We start from the raw sequence: 18,735 nt of genomic DNA, 5'->3' as shown, positions 1-18,735 counted from the left end.
AATTAGTGTGAGAGCGCAATCCCATAAACACGCCGATGGGAGAGGAAAATTCTGTGTGTGATCAACTGATGAACACAGACACAGCCGGAACATTTCCATAATGACCAACACAATCTAACACGTTAACATCTGGTTTAAGACACGCTTTTTATAACGGCACAAACTGTAAATACTGATGTATTAATGACACACTGTCAAACACACAGTCTGTCTTATAGACTCAACACACACAGAAGACACACACTTTCTCCAGGTCAGAACTATGGTTGAGCCCTGATTGGTGGACACATGTGACAGTGATGATCTGGACATCAGGGCTGATTATAATCACACATTTCATTATGCTGTGTAGACAACTTCACTGATTTTAGTTAAACGCTGTGAGAACATGAACTGAGATGAGTGACATTGTGAGCACTCTTTCATGCTTTCCAGGCTTTAGCTATAATCCACTGAATAAAAGTATTGTTTTTCATGAGGCTAAGAGGACAATTACATGCTGCAAAGTTTTAGACATTAATGCAGGATTCACTTTCAAAACTGCAATTGACAGAGAGAACTAGCCCGAGACAAAACAGATATGCGTAATGTAAATGCAGACTCATAGATTACTAGAAAAAAATATTCTTATTAATCTTAAATGTCTCACTGTACATTGCTATTCTTGCTATGGTGAAGCCGTTGCTTACACATCTGCACTTTACCAGTGAACTCTTTCAGACATTCATTGATTTGTCCATCTCACAGTAAAACTAAAAGTACATGTTTATTTATCCAACTGGTTAGTGAAATTAAAATGTATTATTCTCCAAATCCAAATATTTAATTACTAGTAGAAATGTATTGCTAGAAATTACATCAGACGTGGAAAACGGTCAAAAAACACACATTTACACACAAACTGACCAGGAACCATAATTTTCAGCCATCTTTCATTTTCTAGCTCAAATGTCTCCGAATGGGAACGCACAGGATTGTGGGATAAGGACACATCTGTGCTGCCTTCACCAATACATCAGATGAGCACATCAGTCTCTGCACAGAAAATGCTGTAAAAGTTGTGTTACACATTAATGTGTATTTTCTTCTACACATTTTTTTTAGCACAGGCAAAATATGTTTAAATTAGAGTGCTACACATAATTTGTGTCATTTTTCATCCATCTAATAGTGCATGTTTCTTTAATGCCCTTGCTGTTATGCTACTTTACTGTTCTTTACAAATAACACAATTTGCCTTCCTTTTTTAAATCATGATCATCTGGTCACTCTGGGTTTCTGAAGCTGTCATAATGCCTCACAAACAATAGCCTATATTAAAGGAGATATTATACCATCCAAACCTTTTTTGAACTGATGAGCTAAAGGTTATTGAACAGGTTATTGAGCAGTCCCTGCTCTGAGCTGTAGGTGGAGCTGTTTTACAGTCAGCAGGTTTCAAAAGAACTCATTAGAAAATGATCAGACACGTCCAGCTTCTGTTCTCAGTCAAACCACACTGAATGAATAAAGCTAAGCATTGATGCTCAAGATCTTAATGACACACGGTCAATAATTACAGAGAAAATTACAACTGCAGCAATAACTCATAACTTATACTTTCAAACAAAACTCTCACTGTGCAGAACTCATTTGTTTTCTAAAGTGGATTGTGAAATCAATGTCTGACTGAACTACTGGTTACAGTCTGAACAACTGTGAGACTGTTTGATTGATTAATAAACAGCAAACTTCAGAAACAGCAGTGTGAGGAACTACAGATGATGCTGTGAAAATGTGGGGCAGGAAAATATGGACATAAACATCAGCAAAGGGCAAATGTGAGATTCTGATGCATCCAAGAAGAATAAATACTACAACACAATTCAGTTCAGTAATTCAGTAATCCCTGCAGTGATGTACAGTACCTTCATCTTGAGTGAGTCCAGACTGAACAAGGGCCATCAGCACTGAGGGCAGAAGAAACACAGATATGAATCATTTCCATTCATTCAACACAATGTCAATCACACACTGAAACATCTCTAGAGTTTATTCTACATGAACTGAGAGTGTTTTTCTGTTCTGATGTTCATTCATGTGAGAACTGATGGTTTATTCTCCAGCATTTATCATCACACACACAATGACGTCAGAGGACTCATGAACTGATACAAGAGTCGATTCACTGATAGATTCACTGATGGATTCACTGATGGATTCACTGATTCACGGATTCATTGATGGATTCATTGATGGATTCACTGATTCATTGATGGGTTCACTGATTCATTGATGGATTCACTGATGGATTCACTGATTCATTGATGGATTCACTGATTCATTGATGGGTTCACTGATTCATTGATGGATTCACTGATGGATTCACTGATTCATTGATGGATTCACTGATTCATTGATGGATTCACTGATGGATTCACTGATTCATTGATGGATTCACTGATTCATTGATGGATTCACTGATTCACTGCAGTGTTAATTCTGACAGCATATTTTGATTTAGTTTTAGTCATGGTCTTTTGACTAAAATGCCATTTAGTTTTAGTCATATTTTAGTCACCTGAATTGTTTTTAGTTTTAGTCTAGTTTTAGTCGACTAAATATCATAAGATTTTTCTCTTAAAATCTAATGAGTTTAGTTAAATTGTAATACATTAAGCATTTAAGTATTACATAACCGACTGTCACTTGAACTGACATTTTGACATCATTTTGTTTTTTACATTAAAAATACACGAAAGAGCTCAATTCACTTTTTTGTTTGTTTTTAAAAACATCTATAGTTTGTATAACTTTGTATTTCTGTTTTAGTTAGAATATCATGTTTCAGTTTGTTTATTTATTTTTTAAATTTCAGTTAACATTTATTTAATTTCAAGTAACAAATATTTGTATTAATGGTTTTAGTAACTATTATATCCCTGCTACTTTATTTAATATGTGTCAAATACTGGTCTTTCCTCCTGACTATGAATTAAATGGGAATGAAATTAAATAATATATAATGCGTGACTTTTAATTATAAACCTCTGGAAATACACCGGGACTCTTATTTTGAAATCTTGCCTTACTATTACAGTTGCAGGAGCTCATTCAAGTTCAGATGAGGAGATAAAATATGCATTGTTACAACCGTCTAAAACACTTTACTATATAAACTTCGTAAAGTAAACATTGTCATTATTCATCAGCATTAGTTCATAAACACTTGCCTGGCATAAATGTGTGTTATTGATTGATTGAGTCGCTCTTGAGCGCTGGATTGGGGATGCGTGAGTGAGTCTGTAGATAGAAGTGCAACAGCGGCGTGTTTTCCAGTGGTTAGATCAGTTCAAATCAAATGCGCGCATCTGTTACACAGGACATCAGTTCTGACTGGATCTCTTCCCTAATCGGCCCTCACTAACATTTTCGTCTCGTTTTTATTTGTTGACGAAAATGACAGTTGATTTTCGTTATAGTTTTTGTCATCCATCACTAGTTTTTATTTAGTTATCGTCTCGTTTTCGTCAGTGAAAAAAGGTAAAACGAAATTAACACTGATTCACTGATGGTTTTACTGATTCACTGATTCCCCACCGGGGTCTTCCGTCGCTTCCGTCTACAGTGACAATGTGGGCAGATCAGTCATTTATTTTATATGGTTAATGTAGTTTACTAATTAGATTAATTTGGATATTTAGTTGAAAATGTAGTGTCCCCAACTGAGCAAGCCAAGCCAAAGGCGACAGTGGCAAGGAACCAAAACTCTAAGAGGACCAACAGCCATTTACGCACTCCAGAGCTTTAGGCAAGACAACAGCATTTTAATGTGGGTGGTTCGGGTCACGGTCTTTATGTCAAACGGGTTGGTTCGGGTAAGGAACTGTCGGAGAACAGGTCAGGTGATCGGTTAAGTTAGACTGCAGTTGGAGCCTGGTCCTACCAGACATTTCTCAGGGACTCTGAAATGGAAGTGCTTGATATTCTCCATTAGCCGTCAGAACACACGGAAAGGAAGCAGCGCACATATAGGCTACAGTGAAGTCGACGCAATGCATTTGAAACGAGACCACAAATTCACTTCACATTCATAATTCCTATTTGTAATTGCACAAACTGACAAATGCTTAAAATACAACACATATTTCAGAGATCCCAAATAGAACGAGGCGTCGTTACAGTAGAAAAAATGTTTTGCATCGCGTCACTTCACGTGTGGACAGTCACAGCATTATTGAATTATATATATATATAAGCAGAATCTCATTGAGCTCATGTTAAAATGCCCAACTTTACAGCAGAAAACACATGTTTACAGTCTGGGACAAATTGTGGTGTTTGTCTATACGGCTAATTTTGCCCTTCATGACAACTGTGAGGGAGTGAATTTTATTATAACTCATTTGTGTACATCATATAAAGCCTTAAAGTTCTGCATAATTAAGGGCGTGGCCACTTCGAGTGACAGGTGGATAGCCATTTATCTGCTGTCTGTTAGTCATCACGTCACCTCAGCTCCGCCCATGTCCCGCCTCTTTGCCCATTTTCTATTAGGCTATCCGGGAGGGACGCGCTGCCATGGCAACAGCCAGCTCGTCCCTACTTTACGCTTCAAAACTGCTCTTCAGAATCCTATGGGTGACGTCACGGACACTACGTCCATATTTATTTACAGTCTATGGTTTTTGCCGAGGGCTCGAGCACCCACAGGATCGGCACCCATGGTCTGAGATCATTTAGGTTGTTCATATACATGCAATATTTCAAAACAAGTGATATTTGAATATAACACAAGCAGAGTTTTCACTCAAAACATGTACAAAAAAAAAAAAGTATTATTCAAAATATTAAACAAAATGCTGTACACATGTCAACATACACGTGTGGTTATTCTGCTAGGACCAGTTTGAACTTGAGGAGAACTGACTTACATCCAATAATAATGACACTGAGACCAGCTTGTTAAAAATAATCTAAAAAAAGTGTCTCAGAAAAGAGAAGTTAGTTCTGAGAAAAGCTTAAGCATATTTTTATGGCATATTCACTTGGCTTGATATTGTGTCAAATGTAATGAAACACAAACACATCTCATTCACCTCAACTACTTTCCACCCCCCCCCCCCCCCACACACACACACACACACTTTTTATAAAATGTAAATTCATCCCCCGCATATTGTCATTGGACATGACAAAGTGTGCTCACGACAACATGAGGTTTTCATTTATGTGTATAAATTCAGACGTAAATTTGAAAAATACAGTCTATCTACATAGACACTATCTACGTCACTTTCAAGTTTCCATGGTAATCAGTCTCTCACGTGTCACGAGGTCACGGCACGCCCATGCTCACACCCTCGCTGTATCCATAATTTCCACACATAGAATTCACGGCTCTTCACTCTTCACTCCTTTTTTTTACGAAAACGTCAAGCAATGTAAGTTGGCATGTGGTATCCTAAATGTGTTGCACAATGATGAATAACTCTTATTCTGCTTATTTCTTCTGTTGTATAATTAGCAAGTTTTGCTGGAGATTGAAAATATTCGCTACCCGCACAAACGTGCACTGAGGACTATTATTATACACAGAAGTGTTCGTATCTCATTTAACAGATCGTTTGTTTCTGTATTGTTTCTATATAAAAATGTCGAAACAATGTTAAGTATTTGGTTGGTGTTGTATTTGCAATTAGGCAAAAATATGTATTAAAAATAAAACCCGTAAATTAGACAAAGGTCAGAAAAAAACTGGTCCCACACTTGACATTCTGCCCCTCTCCCTTCTGAAATGATGGCTATGCCCCTGAATACTTCAAATATAGGAAGAAACAGCACTACAACAAAAACAAGCCAAAGTACACGTACACATTGCCTCCATCTTTCACATTATCACACAGATAAATGCATTATCAACCTCTTTATCTCATCAACATGTAACAATCACATTGAACTTGAGCAATAAAGAATACGGTGAGACGGTTCATAGACTCTCCCACACAACAATCATTATTGTATCCCATCTTCAGCTGAAAACATTAGAAACAAACTGATCAGAATATAATAAAATACTCACAGAGTACGAGAGGCAGTGCAGCGGAGCCCATACTGTCACATTAATGGACTGTTTTAACAGCGCTGTGTGCCAAAACAGACACTTCCTGTGTTTAAACAGTCATTTCACACTTCAAGAAGAGACGAGGAAGGAGGAGACAAAACTCTACACAGAAATACATGAAGAAAGAGAAAAGAACAGAGAGATCCATTCTAATATATTTAGATCTTTTGGTGTATTCAAGTTTTTACATCTCTGTTCATCTACTTGAAAAAAAGGTTAATTGTTGTCGCATTTCCACTGCACACACACATGGACTGTGAATACAAAGTGAAACACCACGTGACATTGAGTTTAGGCCGACTCGTCTAAAGGCCCTTTCACCCGATTAACGCCTGCTCAAAGGTGCTGCTGAACAATAATACAGTTTTCCTTGCGTGTGCATCTCAGATTTTTCCATTTGGCTTTAACCTCGTCTGATGCACAACATACAACAGTAAATTAAGATCAATAAAGTTTGGTTGTTAGGAAGGGGTATGTATAACTCAGTCAGGTGTATGTTGCATTCGCTACAGGATGTCGGTCTCGACTCAGGAAGACAGAACCAGACAACTTTTCAAAAAATCTTAGAGTGAGATTTGGCAGCGTACAAAGCCAAAATTGCAAAAACAAAAAAATAAAATAAACAATAATATTATAATAATGGAACGCCTCGGTGTCCCCCCGGAAGAGCTAGAGGAAGTGTCTAGGGAGAGGGAAGTCTGGGCATCTCTGCTTAGACTGCTGCCCCCGCGACCCGGCCCCGGATAAGCGGAAGAAGATGGATGGATGGATGGATTATAATAATAGCTATATATACATATACACACACACACACACACACACATCACAGAGAATCTCTCTGCATCAGCATTTGAATGGGGTAGTATTGTTTTTTGTTTTTTTGTTTTTGTTTTTTTTGCCTTTGACAGATAAGGTTGACAATTAATTATGTCTGTTAAGATATGAATTATATGACGCTTTGTTTAAAGTATATCCTATAGACACACACACACACACACAAACACAATTTTAAAGCACTATGTAGAGGCATGATTTTGTCTAAATAGAACAAATTGATTATACAGCAACCTACAGCACTTTTACAGCGAAGAAAAAGGAAAAAATCAGTCTATCCTGTCTGTTGCTCTTCTGTCTGTCTTTTTTTTGTTGCTGTGGCTGATCTAAAAAAACAGTGAAAGTAGTAAAAACTACTTTAAGTAGTTAAGTTACATTCAAGCTACTCTTTTGAAAAAGTAGCTACACTAGCTACAAGTTACTGTCAAAAAGTAGCTAGCTACATTGAAACTGCTTTTTTCTTTTCTTTTCTTTTTACAAGATTGTTACAAATAACTGAATAATTATGATGGTTATCTTATAATTATGATTTGTAATTATGATTTCAAAGAGTATAGGGTGAATTCAGGGTTATTGGGACACTTTTTTCCCGAGTCATTTCAATGGCAAAAACTGTCAGAATCATTGCACACAATACTCAAATATAGCTTATATCTCAAACTGGCTGTCAAAGTGCAAAATGGCTACAAATTTAACATCAGTGTAAGAACAAAATATATGCAAATCAACTTTTTGATTTGAACGTCAAATCAACGATTGGATTTCGTTGGAACTATATTTCAGGAAACACCGACTCGTTTAACTATGCTTATAACGACGAAACTTGCGACCATAGCTGACGCTTTCGGGAAACGCCCCCCTGAGCGCTTTGCTTCGCTCATTACAGGCTCGTTCTTGTCAGAACCCAAAACGGATTGTAGCTTTTGGTCGCACTACACGTATTTATTTGCACATTTAGCGTGAATCCCCTCACCGAAAGCATAACTAATCGACCACGAGTGGCTCAACAGGTAGATCTATAGATAAATTCATCTTTCAGGCATTTGAGCGTCCGAGTTGACACTTCAGCGTGAGAAATCGGGGGTGAGGCGCGTGAGCGTGTGAAACCAATCAAATGCGTGTGTCTCATGGCTAATGCGTGAGAGTTGGCAGCTCTGTGGTTGTTGGGAAGGGGTATGTATAACTCAGTCAGGTGTATGTTGCTTTCGCTACAGGATGTCGGTCTCCACTCAGGAAGAAAGAATCAGCTTGATATGGGTTACTGGAATGGTTAGGAATCAGTTCGATATGGCAACTGCAATTACAGCATGAATACTCACTTAACGCTAGACAAACATTACACAAATTCCTTTAACTGATCAGCTTAGCATTAGTATGACTTGGCACATATTACAATATTGAATAGTTGCTATAAACATGCTCAAACAAATATTAATAATAAACTGCACAGTTACATCTCATCTTTGACGTACGCCTACTAAATCCACTCAGGAATCATCAGAACAGGCTAAATTCTCAGGAACAAATCGCTAACAGTCCACAGATTCTGACCATTTCTGTATAATGCGACCTATGGCTGATGCAATACTTGATGAACTTGAGTGATGGACATCTACTGGACATAATAAGCAATGCTATTATACTCATTAAGGGCCTTTTGTACATTGGTACTACACCAGAAACACAAACTATCTATAATGCTTACGAGAATACTTTTGACCAAACATCATACAATCGCAGCTGGGTAACAGATGCATTAGCAACAATTAGCATCAAGCTACACATCACAATTTATGAGATTATCACTATGTATTCAGTGGAAAATTAATAGAAATGCTATTCTGTATAAATATTCATATTAAGTAAACGTGAGAATAAATCTGTGTCTGTTCTCAGACACCAGTGATAACAAGATCTCAACATCCATTCTCTTCTCTTTTCTGAAATACTTTTCTTTTGTGTTTACACTGATATTCAAAACAACACCACAAATCTCGCACTTTTGTGCACCAGCAGAGGCTCCGGGCATGTGTTCTAAAGCTCAAATCTGACTGGAGGCCCCGTTCTCTGAGCGATCAGGAAAAAAATACTTGTCGCACAGTGATTGATTGCGCCCGGTGTGAAAAACTCAACAGCGTTAAGAGAACTCAACACCACCTGAGAGAAACAACTGCTGAACTCGCTTTGCGAACATTGAGGCAATTTATATTATAGGGCTGCAATGTTTGTATATATATACCAGTATCAGTAGAGAGCGTGGTCAGTCAGGTAAGCAGAGGGTTTTTAAGCAGGCACCCAAAAGGAAACCTCGAGATAGGCTTTGGAAATGAGGAGATCATAAATAACTCACTTAGTAAATATGAACCAAATGAATGATTAAAACATATACCACTAAAGAGTGGCAACACAAATGGGATAAAGGAAACACAGCGTCAACTAAAGAGAAGGGAGAATAGCTAAGAGGCACCAAAGAGGAAATATGTAAACAAGATTAAGGGTTAGCCATACCAAGCTTAATAAAACTTTAAAACTAATAAATAACCATCCAAAAGGATTATGTGAGCACTGTGGAATAGAGTCAGTAGAGCATGTTATTTGTGCCTGTCAAAAGTAATGAACGAGAAACATTGAAGAGGGAACTACGAACTCGAAGTCTCCTCCAAATGCGTCCTATATAATCGTAGGTGTGCTTTTACCTGCCTTTTAAAATTAAATCTCTGTGTTATTCGAGTTAAAGGTCCCGTTTTTCGTGTTTTTTTGAAGCTTTGATTGTGTTTACAGTGTGCAATATAACATGTGTTCATGTTTCGCGTGTAAAAAAACACAGTATTTTTCACACAATTTACTTATCTGTATACTGCTGTTTTCACTGTCCTCAAAACGGCTTGAAAGATTTCCCTGTTCTATGAAGTCCCTCCTTCAGAAACACGTAACGAGTTCTGATTGTGTCAGCGGTTCCCGTGTTGTGATTGGACAGCAGCTTAGCGCACGCAGAGCGCACGTTACCGGAAAGGTCACGCCTCTCACCATAACGGGGATGCATGCGCTCAATGATCTCTAAGTACAGCGTCCCTGGGAAAGCCAAACAAAGGTGACTTGACTCCGGGATGAAAATAGGCTTGTTTGAGATCAGCGAAATCTGCGCAGAACCGATCACCAGTAATCAGCGCGAGATGCATTCCGGTTAGAAAAGTGTCCGAGGGCGGTCCATCTTCCTCTGATGTCATGCCGACGTATGTCAAAAAACTCTCGCGAGCGAAAGGCGGATGTGTCGGATTTTGCAGTCGAGCGGAGCTGCTCTCAACTGACTGCGCTGAGCAAAAGCATGATGGGAAACGACTTGCTGACGACACAGCTTAATGCTTATTGGTTTAAACAACCGTGATGTATGGTTCTTTTTAAAAATGTTTGATTTTAAAACTCTGATATCATGTTTTTAGGTGTGAATATTCCCAAACTCTCTAAAAAAGGCGATCTCTCTGTGGGTTATGTGATTGTTGTCATATTTATAAATATATATATATACAAACATGTATGTAGGCCTAATTAAAGTAAAAATGATTGATAAACACGTCTTTCGAATGGAAATAAATAACAACAACTTTGGGTGTCTTGTTCATAATATTTATTTACATATAAAAGTAACAGAACTTAAATTACATCCAGTTTATCAGCAACAAAGCGCACGAGTGTGAATCCCGCGATATCCGCCTTTGATCTCGCAGGTGTCTGATCCACTACGAGAAGAGAGAACTGTCTGGCTTGCCTGCACTTTTTTCACTCCTCCCCTCACTGCAGCCGCCTAGTCTCGGCTGAATTTCAGGCGAGGCGAGGCGCATCTCAAACAAGCCTAATAACAGCGTCTCGACGACATGGCAACAAACAAACTATACGAACGCAACACTTTCTCTTCTCCACGCGGGAGCAACAAGACCACGCCCCCTTTTTCGCGCGTTCTTGTGGGCGGAGGTTAGTCGACATATACTGCTCTACTGACGTAATTAAAGCAGGAAATACCAGGATGTAGTCCAAACCGGCCGTTCGCTGTAGGCTTTGAAAGGGAACTTCTGTTAAATAAAATATCTCGCTTGGCATTGAACTTTGAGCTTTATAATTTTACAGGTATTATAAATGCTCTAACAGCAACATTACACACTAACTAAAGTTTGAAAAATGGGATCACGAAGAACAGGACCTTTAATGTTAAGAGAATTCCATGTTTTATGTGGCATGGTGAGAGGTACAGTATAGGGTACAGGGTATCACCAAAGTGTGGGTTGCTTCACAAATCGAGTCCAGGCAGAGATAAAGCTACTGGTTTCTTATTAATCATCAACTCAAAACTCCAAAACTTACAACTGAAAACACTCATTCAGTTTCTTTCTATATTTTATAATAAAAAATAAAAAAACAGACAGGCTCTCTGTTCCCAGCTCATTAACAGCTCATTAATCATTTCTCCTTCACTGTGCCTCCACTGCTGAGGAACCTGGTAACTGTAGTCCGGGACCAGGCGGCCATTTTAGTTTGTAGTCCCCATGCTGCAACCATCCAGATGGCACACACCTTCCCTCTATGATACACTCTCTCACTATGCCACAATACATCACATGATGATCATATATTCAGATAAACAGCAAGCTTAAAGAGGTACAACATATAAAATATGGTTTATATGTAAAATATATATTTATTTCCAGGCTTGTTCTGGAGAAAAATATCCATACAGAAAGTGGATGTGCAGAGGAGCGGATGCAGCTATTGACACAACACTCTCAAACTCAGCATCAGTGTGCAACACCCTGCTACAGAATAAGCTAAAACATGTTCCTGGAAACAAAACACACAGAAAAGTGACACCAGGCCTCGGACGTGTAAAACCACATGTGATAAGTTAGAAACAGCTCGGGTGTTGATCCCATTTAGTGATTGTGTTTGTGAGCGGCCTCAGACCTCACTTATGTGTGATGGCGTCTATAACTGATTGACATTGGCTTTCACAGATGTTGCCATGACAGCAAAATAATGGCCCCTTTATGTTATTATGCAAATACATTTCTGTGTTAATATGGATATGAAAATGATAATATTTTATTGATGAAATCTGAAGTATCTGCACAGATGTTTATACCAGTTAACCATTAAACTATTCTGCTTCAAGCCTGACTTGTTTAACCTATTATGGTGTGTCGTCATTTATAAATGACACGGGGAAAAAAATCACAATTCAATATAATAATAGGCTACTATTCAAATGAAGAATATACATCATTGATTGTTGTGGAAGTCACTCAGGCCTTTGGTACAACATGATCCTATGCCAGTGTGGAAGATGTAATCCATAACCATTCTCCAAAAAGGATGCCAAACAGGTCAAATCGAGTTACATGTCAAAGTGTGATATATATATATACACACACACATGACAAATACCCTAAAAGAAGGTCAGATTTTATCCTTAAATATATATAGTCATAATTTTTTCAAGCTGTGATTTCATTATTAGTCCGATAGAGGGTTAATTTAGTCACACATCATTATTATTAGTATAATTTCTTTAAAAAAAAAACACACAGAATAGTGTAATAAGTCAAAGTTTATTTTTTATCGCACACTATATACACAACGGAAATTCAAAGTGTTCTTCATAATACTAATCATAAAAATGTACATAAGAAATAAATAAAAATAAAAAACATTAAGAAATAAAATTAATTAAAACCAAATTACACAAAGGTCTGGATATGAAACTGGATAGTGCCACTACATGACGTGTGCGTGAGTGTCGTCAGTCGCAGAAAGGGGGTTGGGTTTGGAGGGAAGTTCACTGATTGGCTGAGAGTGTTTCTAGACTTCCGCCAATAGGAGACTGGCACACTTTCTTTTATAAGTCACCTCACAACGGACAACAGCATCTTATCTTTGTTTCTTTTAGTAACCGAGAACAAGCTTTACTCCGCGATGAGTGGACGAGGAAAAACCGGTGGAAAGGCTCGCGCCAAGGCCAAGACTCGCTCCTCCAGGGCGGGTCTGCAGTTCCCCGTCGGCCGTGTCCACAGGCTTCTCCGCAAAGGCAACTATGCCCAGCGCGTCGGTGCCGGTGCTCCGGTTTATTTGGCCGCTGTGCTCGAGTATCTCACCGCTGAGATCCTGGAGTTGGCTGGAAACGCCGCTCGGGACAACAAGAAAACCCGCATCATTCCTCGGCACCTGCAGCTGGCGGTGCGCAATGACGAGGAGCTGAACAAGCTTCTGGGTGGCGTGACCATCGCTCAGGGCGGTGTGCTGCCCAACATTCAGGCCGTGCTGCTGCCTAAGAAGACCGAGAAGCCCGCCAAATCCAAATAAACACACTAAAGCCTGCTTTAGTGACCCAAAGGCTCTTTTAAGAGCCACACAATTTATCCCAGAGAGAGTTAATCTTTAATGCAATCACAGTTATATAGGTTGACCTCACTTTCTATAATTCAAGACTAAAAGCAACTTGAGTTTAGTGTATTGTGGGAAAATGCGTAAAGTTACAAATACAAAACAGTCAGTGGTTGTTGGCTGATTATTGGTGGTTTATGTGTTCAGAAGTATTAATATTACACTATTGTGAGGATTTGAAAAATACACTATTGAAGAAAACATAACTCGTATGTGTGTGTGTGTGAGTGAGTTAAGTTGTTTTCTTATTAATTATATTCTTATTATAATTATATATTAATTATAAGACTGAACTAGACTTGGATAAAACGTAACAGGTGACGTCATAAACTATAACCGCCCATGAATGTGGTTTCAATCAGGTCCGCTAGCTGATCATAATCTCCTCTTCTCCAGAGTTTGCTCTTTATTCGACAAGGGTATAACTGCAGCTCGCAGAACTCCAAATGGGGGCGGGATCTCCACGAGCAACAACTTTCGCCATTAGCTGTGGATTCAGCAAATTGTCATTGAATCACATTTCAAAATAAAAGGGCGCAAATTAAACATCATTTTAAAATAAAGCTTTGTTAACAAAATTCAATTGATCTTATATATACAATTAATTATTTAAATATTATAAGTAATACGTTTTAAATCGTAATATAATTAATATGTTAAATATTATAATATTTAATATATAAAATGGTATAATACATTTTAAATGTTATAATATATTACAGTTTAAAAATGTGCTACACCAACATATCCAAGCCTTTTTAAAATATTACCATTATTTTTCAAATCATTACTGCATCTCTTATGTTAGACTGCACAATTGAATTGGAAAAAGAACACTAATAAATACAAAAGATCTTGCTTTAATCCAAACATTGGAGAAATGTAATGATATCATGTGATACCATGTATGCACACTTCGATATACTTTTAAAGTAAAAATCAAATATACATATATTTTTGCAGTTCTTAATTTATTTTCATGGCTGTAATGTAAAAAGTTAATAAAGAAAAAAAAGACAAAAATGCATTTCAACTTTTCAACATGTTTTATTGTTCAGCTTATGTTATTTAAAACCCTGTAAAAATGCAGGTTTAACTGATCACGTGATGATAATAAAAGTAATTCATATAGTTCCAGTTCATATAATTCCATTAATCAATGTGATCCAACTAACTTTTAATGAGAACAGATGGAAATACTCTGTTTTCAATATAAATCATGACAAAGCAGTCCTCATAAAGCTTTAATTGTCATCTAAAAAATGAATGCACATCAGTGATGACATGATGGTAAATCTCAACATCTCCAGAGCGCTGCACACCGCCATCATATGACTAGTAAGTCAAAGTCCAAATAACAGTATTTGCTGTCCTAACTTAATTGACATAAGTACCAATGTAGAACATTATATAGAAACTGTGTCTGAACATAACTGTGTAGAACATTATATAGAAACTGTGTCTATTCCTCGTTTAGTGAGGTCAAACATTAAATCTACTGTAAGATCTAGGAAAAATCTAATTGTGATTAAACCAGAAAATCTCAATATTAGTGAACAAAAACAATGCTGTCCAAACTTAATTGACATAAGTACCAATGTAGAACATTATATAGAAACTGTGTCTGAACATAACTGTGTAGAACATTATATAGAAACTGTGTCTGAACATAACTGTGTAGAACATTATATAGAAACTGTGTCTATTCCTCGTTTAGTGAGGTCAAACATTAAATCTATTGTAAGATCTAGGAAAAATCTAATTGTGATTAAACCAGAAAATCTCAATATTAGTGAACAAAACCAATTTTGTACTAACTTAATTGACATAAGTACCAATGTAGAACATTATATAGAAACTGTGTCTATTCCTCGTTTAGTGAGGTCAAACATTAAATCTACTGTAGGATCTAGGAAAAATCGAATTGTGATTAAACCAGAAAATCGCAATATTAGTGAACAAAAACAATTTCTAAAACTAGGTCTTCTAAACATTAGATCGCTCACACCTAAGGCGGTTATTGTAAATGAAATGGTCACAGATAATAGTTTCGATGTACTTTGCCTTACTGAAACCTGGCTCAAGCCAAATGATTATTTCGGTCTTAATGAGTCTACTCCACCAGGATACTGTTATAAGCATGAGCCCCGTCTGATTGGTCGTGGCGGCGGTGTTGCAACAATATATAGAGATATTCTTAATGTTACACAGAAAACAGGTCACAGGTTTAATTCATTTGAAGTACTAGTGCTAAATGTCACGCTATTAGATGTAAGAAAGAAATCTGTATTATCTCTAGCCTTAGCTACTGTATATAGACCTCCAGGGCCCTATGCTGATTTCTTAAAAGAGTTTGCAGACTTTCTCTCAGATCTATTGGTCAACGTCGATAAAGCATTAATTGTTGGAGATTTTAACATACACGTAGATAACACAAATGACGCGTTAGGGGCTGCGTTTACAGATCTATTAAATTCCTTTGGGGTCAAGCAAAACGTCACTGGTCCCACTCATCGTCTTAATCACACACTAGATTTAATTATATCACATGGAACCAACCCAACCGATATAGATATTATACCACAAAGTGATGATGTCACTGACCATTACATGGTAACTTGCATACTGCGTACTGCTGAAATCTGTCATGTTGCGCCACGTTATCGACCAGGCAGAACAATCCTTCCAACCACTATAGATAGATTCTCAAATAGCTTACCTGATCTGGCTCAGCTGCTAAGTGAACCCAAACAAACAGATGAACTAGAGGAAATGGCTAGCAGTATGAGCACCATTTTCTCTAGTACATTAGAAATTGTAGCACCAATTAGATTAAAAAAGGTTAGAGAGAAAACTAAAGCACCATGGTACAACAGTGCTACACATGTTATCAAGAGAGAAACTCGTAACTTCGAGCGTAAATGGAAACAAACTAATTTAGAGGTCTTTAGAATCGCATGGAAAGAAAGTATGTCACGTTATAAAAAGGCCCTAAAAGCAGCCAGGGCTGAGCATCTCCGCAAACTAATAGAAAATAACCAAAATAATCCAAGGTTTTTATTTAACACTGTGGCTAGACTAACAAATAAACAAGCATCGCCTGAACAAAATATTCCGTTACAGTTTAGTAGTAATGATTTTATGAACTTCTTCGCTGACAAAATAGAAAGCATCAGAAACAAAATTGTAAATGTACAATCATTAATGATGTCTTATGATTCAACCGCAATTATCGCCCCTCAAGAACTACTACACCGCTTTACAACCATAGGACAGGAAGAGCTAAATAAACTTATCATTGCATCTAAACCAACAACATGTTTATTAGATCGTTTAGTACCGTAAACTACTATCGTTTAGTAGTTTAATACCCACTAAACTACTGAAAGAGTTGTTACCTGTAGTGGAAGAGCCTCTTCTCAATATTATTAACTCGTCTTTATCTTTAGGTCATGTTCCAAGAATATTCAAGTTAGCAGTCATAAAACCTCTCATTAAGAAGCCACAATTAGATCATAATAACCTAGCAAATTACAGACCAATATCAAATCTTCCATTCATGTCTAAAATACTAGAAAAAGTTGTGTCCGCTCAATTGTGCTCTTTCTTGCAAGAAAATGATATCTATGAAAAATTTCAATCAGGATTCAGGCCGCATCACAGCACAGAAACCGCACTCGTTAAAATCACAAATGATTTACTTCTAGCTTCTGACCAAGGCTGTATCTCAATACTAGTTCTACTCGATCTTAGTGCTGCGTTCGATACTATAGATCATAAAATACTATTAGATCGACTTCAAAATTACACTGGTGTTCAGGGACAGGCATTAAACTGGTTTAGATCGTATTTATCAGACCGCTACCATTTTGTCTGTCTAAATGGGGAAAAATCAAAGATAACATCAGCAGACTATGGGGTGCTGCAAGGATCCGTGCTAGGCCCTCTGCTATTCTCTATATATATGCTGCCACTTGGTAATATTATAAGAAAACATGGAATTAATTTCCACTGTTATGCTGATGACACTCAATTATATATTTCATCACGACCAGATGAAAACGCTAAATTATCTAAACTGACAGCGTGTGTTGATGATATTAAACACTGGATGACGTGTAATTTTCTGCTATTAAATTCAGATAAAACGGAGGTGTTACTTATTGGTCCAAAAAATTGCCCACAAAACCTCTCACAATACAACTTTAACTTGGAAGGATGTCCTGTCGCTTTATCCACTACAGTAAGAGACCTGGGTGTTATATTAGACCGCAACTTGTCTTTCGAAAGTCATATTTCATATGTTACAAGAACGGCATTTTTCCACCTTAGAAACATTGCCAAGCTACGTAACATGCTATCTATTTCTGATGCAGAAAAGTTAGTTCATGCATTCATGACCTCGAGACTAGATTACTGTAATGCTTTATTAGCTGGTTGTCCTGCATCATCGATAAACAAACTACAGTTAGTCCAAAACGCAGCTGCTAGAGTTCTTACTAGGTCAAGAAAATATGATCATATAACACCAATTTTATCATCCCTACACTGGTTACCTATTAAGTTCCGTATCAATTACAAAGTATTGCTACTGACCTATAAAGCCCTAAATGGGTTAGCTCCAGTGTATTTAACTGATCTTTTATCGCCCTACAATCCATCGCGCTCTTTAAGATCACTAAACTCGAGGCTTCTGGTCATTCCTAGGATATCTAAGTCCACTAAAGGAGGGAGGGCATTTTCACATTTAGCTCCTAAACTCTGGAATAGTCTTCCGGATATTGTTCGAGGTTCAGACTCGCTGTCCCAGTTTAAAACTAGATTAAAGACGCATCTCTTTAGCCAAGCATTCACATTATAAATAAGTTTTATACTACAGTTAAATCGCACCAACAGCATTAATATTCTGAACAGCAGCTATGCTAATTATTTCCCATCTGCTTTTCTGTTGTTATCTCGGGACACTAGTCCCGAGGTAACTAGTTCGTCAGCTCCAGTTTGTATCCAGCCTCTGATGGAGACTTCAGATGCCCCTGTGATGAGACGACTCGACGCCTGTGAAGAGACGACTCAACGCCAGCGTTGTTATGGCCTAAAATAATACATGATTGATTAACTTATCCTAACATTTTTTTTTTTTTTTTTTTTTTTTTTTTTTAACATTCTCTTTTCTAACATTTTTCAATGTACATTTATGAAATGCACTTTCTGTGAAGCTGCTTTGAAACAATGTGTATTGTGAAAAGCGCTATACAAATAAATTTGAATTGAATTGAATTGAATTAAATACATCAGTACGAGGTTTTAACAGCTGCGGCCATTTCATCATGCTCCTTAGCTCTTGCACCAAATCTCTTGACTGGCTCGTG

General features: G+C 37.4%; 2 protein-coding genes across 3 annotated transcripts in view; one reads left to right on the top strand and one right to left on the bottom strand.

Annotated features, from left to right (window-relative positions):
* The window catches only part of LOC307120101 (Fc receptor-like protein 5), a 103,951-nt gene extending 97,822 nt beyond the window's left edge, over positions 1 to 6,129 (bottom strand). The window contains exons 1-2 of one of the 2 annotated variants that reach the window (XR_013815750.1): positions 6,062 to 6,122; positions 1,908 to 1,949 (exon numbers count right to left, since the gene is read on the bottom strand). Coding sequence is in view for 1 of the 2 variants with exons in the window: in XM_079806967.1 (XP_079663093.1) it covers positions 1,908 to 1,949; positions 6,062 to 6,092 (73 nt within the window). In the remaining variant the exon portion in view is untranslated. Of the gene's footprint in view, positions 1 to 1,907; positions 1,950 to 6,061 lie in introns of both variants that reach the window. The other variant, XM_079806967.1, reaches the window with a different exon arrangement.
* Positions 6,130 to 12,898: 6,769 nt separating this feature from the next.
* Positions 12,899 to 13,285, top strand: LOC307120420 (histone H2A-like; the record flags this gene model as incomplete). Its single annotated transcript, XM_079807449.1, has 1 exon — positions 12,899 to 13,285. The coding sequence occupies one exon, from the start codon at positions 12,899 to 12,901 to the stop codon at positions 13,283 to 13,285; it is 387 nt and encodes a 128-aa protein (XP_079663575.1).
* Positions 13,286 to 18,735: the final 5,450 nt, after the last annotated feature.

This window comes from Gobio gobio (genome assembly GCF_949357685.1).
Source record: "Gobio gobio genome assembly, chromosome: 2".
In the NCBI taxonomy this organism is placed as follows: domain Eukaryota; kingdom Metazoa; phylum Chordata; class Actinopteri; order Cypriniformes; family Gobionidae; genus Gobio; species Gobio gobio.
The sequence above is the reverse complement of the archived record's forward strand: the minus strand, read 5'-3'. Positions and strand labels throughout refer to the sequence as shown.